The sequence below is a fragment of the Brassica oleracea genome, chromosome C6 (genome assembly GCF_000695525.1).
Source record: "Brassica oleracea var. oleracea cultivar TO1000 chromosome C6, BOL, whole genome shotgun sequence".
NCBI lineage: Eukaryota > Viridiplantae > Streptophyta > Magnoliopsida > Brassicales > Brassicaceae > Brassica > Brassica oleracea.
This window is the reverse complement of record NC_027753.1, coordinates 5,781,391-5,787,975: the sequence shown is the minus strand read 5'-3', so window position 1 is coordinate 5,787,975 and position 6,585 is coordinate 5,781,391. Positions and strand designations below refer to the sequence as shown.

At 27.3% G+C, this 6,585-nt stretch overlaps 1 protein-coding gene across 6 annotated transcripts; it reads left to right on the top strand.

The window, feature by feature from the left end:
• Positions 1–331: 331 nt before the first annotated feature.
• LOC106298923 lies at positions 332–3,863 on the top strand. Of its 6 annotated transcripts, XM_013735052.1 has the most exons (6): positions 332–694; positions 911–963; positions 1,129–1,238; positions 1,604–1,791; positions 3,656–3,694; positions 3,775–3,863. In XM_013735052.1, exons 3-6 carry the CDS (start codon positions 1,155–1,157, stop codon positions 3,839–3,841), a joined length of 378 nt encoding a protein of 125 aa, XP_013590506.1. In that variant the 5' UTR covers positions 332–694; positions 911–963; positions 1,129–1,154; the 3' UTR covers positions 3,842–3,863. The 6 variants fall into 6 exon arrangements, 1 of the variants encoding a protein (XP_013590506.1); XR_001261611.1 differs by having other exon boundaries at positions 1,333–1,791; positions 3,656–3,815; XR_001261612.1 differs by lacking the exons at positions 3,656–3,694; positions 3,775–3,863 and having other exon boundaries at positions 332–584; positions 651–694; positions 1,333–1,979.
• Positions 3,864–6,585: the final 2,722 nt, after the last annotated feature.

Here is a 6,585-nt window from a genome sequence, read left to right as displayed (position 1 = left end):
TGTTTCTTTTATTATATTAGTAATATATATATTTGTTTGCTTTTGTTTTCTAGCGGAGTGATAGTCACGAGAGAGGAAGTAAAAAGATGAGAGAAACTTAATTCTTATTGTAGTTAATTGTGATTTTCAGGTACACATATTTATAGTACAAGAAGTGTGATAGTCTATCACATCTGGAAAGAGAAGAACACAAGTGTCTAAGAAGAAAGATGACTTAAAAGGAGATGAGGACACTTGTTGATGAATCATCACTTTATAATAGTTTTTACTTTCTTTCAAAGCTGGTACATATTCTCTTATCAATCTAGGCCCAATAAATAATAGGGTTTTCTTTCTCTTCGTTAACACAGGCGTTCTATCGCCGTGCCCGTGACTCTTGGGATCTCAAACCCCGACCAACGCCTCTGTAACGTCTTCAGATTTTGGCTAGAAGATACATTTATCCAAGCATTAACAACGTCCCATCCACTCCTCCTACTCTTTCACATTAACTCGGCATTATCATCCGCCAAGCTAAACCGTTCAAAGTACCTACTATACAAATGTTCCTTCTTGGACAGACGCACTGCAACAAAATCCCAAAGGTCAATCACTATTAAGCAACAATTCTATCAATGCCGAATCCTTACACTCTTCATGCCGATTTGAAGGTTGATTGCTGCTCAATCACCGCCGAGGTCCGCCTTCTCGGAAGGTAACTTCGGAACCATCATATTTTCTTATTTATGACTAATACAAAGCTTACAACTTCGAATCTGTTTATTTGTTCTTCTCAAACAGTCAAGGCTTATCCATAGAACATGCCCAACATGGGAGACTAAATGTGTTCTATATTTTCCTCTTCTCTTATCAGAAAATGTGTTTTATTATCTATTTGAGTTAATTAAGAATGTATGTTTTGTTTGGTTAGATCCCTGAGGAAGCTAGAGAGCTTGAAAAACAACTCAGACAGACTTTGAGAAGGTATTGTCTTACTGTCTATAAACCCAAGATTAGTGTCTATAATTCCCTGAGTTCTTCTATAACAGGCTGGTTCTCACTACAGTTACAAACAATGACCATACTCTACACCAGCCTGGATAGTGAACGTAACTCTTACTATGCCATGTCTCATGGTAATTTTGTCAGGTACCGTGTGGAGTTGACCATTTCAGATGAAACCGAGGAGGCTGTCTTCCGTAGCTTTTGATTCTGAGATGATCAAGCTGACTAACGTCCGCTCATCCGAAGTTGGGCAGGTCATGGTTTGATTACAACTAATCCTCCTATAAGTTAACAAATTTCATCTATTCCGGTGGTAGTTTTTTACAAAGCATTATTTCCCATGTTCAGGGTGGAGGTTTTTCTTAGCAGTAGGATAACATGTTCAGGGTGGAGGTTTTTCTTAGCAGCAGGATAACGAATTCCCACCTTTAATCACTGAGATAATCGGGAATGCTTACACTTTTCAGCTGAAGTTGTATGGGTTTAATTTTACATCAAAGCATGAGACCTTAGCGTCAACAGGCCCCAAATCCTGATTTTGGTGTTTATGTAAATTTTTCGTAATTGGAATATACACTAATGCGCTGACTGGTTAAGCGTTTCCAAATCTCTTTAGCAGGGAGGAGGTGATGGGCCCAAAGACAATATGCATGGAGTCAGCTCACTTTCCTCAGCTTCTGCAAATCTAGGTAACAACAATGCGAAGGAGACACCGAGACTTACAGACTCTGCACTGGGGAACCTCCCTGAAGTGGATGGCTTCATATCCCAGAATCCAAAGCTCAAATTGAGCATGCTGCTAAGAAGGTTTATTTTATCATGTTGCTGTCGTTTTTTTTAATCTAATAATGCTTTACGTTATTCCATTTTCAAACTATTGCGTATGTTGGTTTAGTTCTTTGCACTACCAATATAAGATTTTTTTTTTTGATCAAGCACTACTAATATAAGAATATTTCGAAGTATTTATCCTTTAAGACAACCCACCACGGGCAGATGAGTTTACATTAAAATTATTTTATATTAAAGTATATTTTAATTTTATAAACATTTGAAATTTTATTTTAAATTGAATATAATAAATATAAATTGTTTCCTAATTAGATCATATATATTTATTTTGTTAATATTTGACATTTGTTTATAATTCTTACGTGTTTGGATTTTTATTTATTATCAACTATATTTTATGACATTGTACTATTTTATTTTCAGTATCCATTTCAGTTATATATTTTTTAATGCAAGTATGGTTTCTTATGTTGTATTTGCATGAAATTATTATTTCTTATAAACCTAACATATCCTTTGATTATTTTATTCCATTTAATTATGTAATTTATATATGTTTTTTTTAACACCCAAGTAATTTATATATGCTTAACTATGTAAAAACTTAGAAGGGAATGTTTGATGAGATATGAATTATAGGCTTTCATTCAATACAACCAACACAAAAGTTACATAATTGATTCAATATTGATAAAAATAAAGTGAATTTCAGTGAACATTTATATGCGGTTTGGTTCTTGATTTCCATATTATTAATGGTTACATTATATTGAAGTTTTTTTCCGTTTAGTTACAGTTTGGCTCATATTAAATTTTTGATTAAATTATTTGATATGAAGTGGTATGTAAATAAAGTAAAAAAAAAACAAATGTGTTATTAAATAGAGTTCAAATAATTTAACAGTTTAGATCATACTTCGAAGTATCATTTTTATTAGTTTATAAAATACTAATTTAAAAAAATATTTTAAATATCATGAGAAAAAATTTCAACAAATAATTTTGATATTATAGAGTTCACCAAAAGCTATAATAATTAACAAAACATTATCAGTAAAACACTAAGATTAATTGAAATTTCATTCAAAATCTAATTATGCACTAATATATATCCTAAAACATGATTTGCTGTTAAATTAGAAAATACTAATTAATATTTTTGATATTATTGAAACTATTTATATAGTATTTAAACATTAGGTTTAATTATTTTATTAAACTATTATATTTTTATTTATTTAGTTTGGAGGTGGATTAGTTTATTATATAAAAACCTAATTTGTGTAAAAATATTCAAACTTGAAAATTCTTGAAACAATAAATTTTATTAATAGAAACTTCAGATTTTATTTTATTATATATGTCAAAGTAAAAATAAAAAGAAAGAAATATATACCTTTCTGAATCACTTTTGTTAATTTTGTATTGTTACTGTTATTTTTAATTCAAACCAAAAATGTTTATTTAAAAAACAATATGATCTTAGAACTCTGTTTATTACTGTTTGTTAGTTTATAGTATTGATTTTTATTTATAATAGTTATTATAATGCTTCATAAAATTTTAAATATTTTTATATATACTAATCTTTAGTACTTATTCCCGTCCGTAGGGCGGGCCAACCACTAGTTATAAATAAACAAGAAGATTGATGTCAAAAGTTTCGTTGGATTAAAAAATGAAATATAAATTTAAATATTTATGGATCATTATATTCTTTGTTAATTGATTTGGTTAAAATGTTAAGAAAATGAAAAATTTAGGAAAATTAAACAATTTTTATATGTCAAATTTCTAGAATACTTCTTGATGAAATGGTTTAAGATTAAGAGACTTTGTTCTTCTTTATTGATAAAGATACTTACCAGTACCAATGTAGGTATCTAAGATGTTCTGGTGTGGTCTTCTGTCTGCTTCCGTAAGACCTGGAAAAACATTCTTCTGTTTGTCTTAATTCATGTGCTTTCGTAGTCTTAGAGCTCCTAATATGTCTTGCAGTTCAGCTGGGTTTGGTTTCCTCGCACACAGAAAATTGTCCGGACGAGGTTCCCCTTTTGGATGTTAAAAAATATGAATTTAATGAAAACTATATGATATAATGCAAAATATAATTTTCAAAAACCTTGCATTTTTTAAAACAAAATTCAAGGTTTTTGAAATTTCGAATTTTGTTTTAAAAAATGCAAGGTTTTTAAAATTTCGAATTTTGTTTTAAAAAATGCATATTTTATTAATAATAAATTAACTTAATATAGAAAATATGTTTCGAATTTTAACATTAAAATAAAATACAATATAATAATAATTAATTAAAAATGCAAGACTTTCAAAAAAATTATAAGTAAATTAATTTAACTCATGATTTAAATTAATGAAAAATAAGAATTAAAACACATAGGATTTAAAACAACTAATCATAAAATGACAACTTATTATTTTAGTTTAATATTTTCAAAAATGTCAATATTTCCAAAAAATTGTTTATTTCAAAATAACATAGAAATCAATATCAAATAAGGAAACCTAACAAAAGTAAAAGATTATATATATTAACTGAATATATAATAAATTTTTGAATTTTGTTTTAAAAATGCAATGCTTTCAAACAATTATAACTATAAAAATTCAAAACAGGTAATATTGATTGTTATTAATAAATTAACAAAATTTATAACCAATATCAAACAAGGTAATTTAACAAAAGTAAAATATTAATAAAAAATAAACTTAATATAGAAAATATTTTTTGAATTTTAACATTAAAATAAAATACAATATAACAATAATTAATTAAAAATGCAAGACATTCAAAAAATTATAAGTAAATTAATTTAACTCATGATTTTCCAATTTTAGACTATATGCTAATGAAAATCCATGTTATATAAAAGTTGAGGCTATAAGCCGTTGAGAGCGTCCACGTAAGATTTAAAAACACCAATTTTATTCTGACACATCAGCATTTTAGTTTGTTATTTCTAAAAATGTCAATGTTACCAAAATCTTTTATTTCATAATAAAATATAAATTAATTTAAATATAGTAAATATAACCATTAAAAGCGTCCACGTAGGATTTTAAATAGCCCTATATATTTTGACAAATCATTTGTTTTATTATTTTTAAAAAGGTAAATATTTTCGAAAATTGTTCATTTCAAAATAGAACATAAACCAATATCAAATTAGTTAAGGGGAAATTGCCAAAAATATCATTTTCAAAGTACCACTTTTCATGTTTACAGTAATCAATTTTATCCTCATCATTAATGAAGGGTAAAAGACATTTATAACGTTTGAGTTAACTTTGACAAAAAAAAAACATTACGTTAACTAATCTAAATTTAAAACATCAATTCTAAACCCTAACCAATGAAACATCAACTCTAAACCCTAAACCCCGAAACATCAACTCTAAACCCTAAACCCGAAACCTTCAAAGCTAAACCCTAAAACTTCAAATGTAAACCCTAAACCCTAAACCTTAAATCTAAACACTAAATCATCAACTCTAAACCCTAAACCATGAAACATCAACTGTAAACCCTAAACCCCGAAACATCAACTCTAAACCCTAAACCCCGAAACATCAACCCTAAAACATAAACTCTAAACCCTAAACGTAAACCCTAAACTCTAAATCCTATATTTTCTGAAATTCGAACCCTAAACTCTAAAACCCTAAACCTTCAAATCTAAACCCTAAAACATCAACTCTAAACCGTAAACATAAACCCTAAACCTTTAAACCCTAAACCATCAAATCTAAACCCTAAAACGTCAATTCTAGGATTTTAGGGTTTAGGGTTTAGAGTTGAAGGTTAAGAGTTTAAAGTTGATGTTTTAGGGTTTAGGGTTAATTTTTTAGGGTTTTGGGTTTAGAGTTTTATTTTTAGGGTTTAGGGTTTAGTGTTGATAGTTTAGGGTTATTATTGATGGTTTAGGGTTTAGAATTGAAGTTTAGGGTTTACAGTTGATGTTTTAGGGTTTAGAGTTTAGGGTTTAGAGTTGATGTTTTGGGGTTTAGGGTTTAGAGTTGATGTTTCAGGGTTTAGGGTTTGTATTTAAAAAAATAGGGTTTAGGATTGATGGTTTAGGGTTCGTATTTCAACGAAATTAGGGTTTAGGATTGATCGTTTAGAGTTTAGAGTTGAGTTTTAGGGTTTAGGGTTTGAATTTCGAAATAGTATAATTCGATAAAAATTAAAAAAATTATTTTTTATTTTTTTAGATTTATTTATTTATTTATTATTATATATATAAAGAACAAGAAAATATCAGTCTTTTGCCTCTTAACGAAGAAAGTATTTTTGAAAATGTTTCTTTAGTGATGGTAAAGACGAAAAGAGGTAGTATGAAAGTGATAAACATAAAATTTCCCCTTAATTAAGTTAACAAAAGTAGAACATTATAAATAAGTTAACTTAATATATAAAATATTATTCAAAATTTAACATAAAAATGTAAATACAAAATAATAATTAATTTAAAAATGCAAGACTTTTAACAAATTATAAGTAAATAAATTTAACTCATGATTTATAACTTTTAGGCTATATGATAATGTAAATATTCACATATAACATGTATTATAAATAATTAAAAATGTTCACATAATATTTTTTAAAACACCAAAAATATGCGAAATATCATTTATTTACTATATAAAAGTTGAGACTATAAGTCATTAAAAATATACACGTAGGATTATAAAAGACCAATCAAAATATAAAAAATCATAATTATAGTTTACTATTTTTTAAAATGTTAAAATTTCCAAAACTAATTATTTCAATACAAAATAGAATTC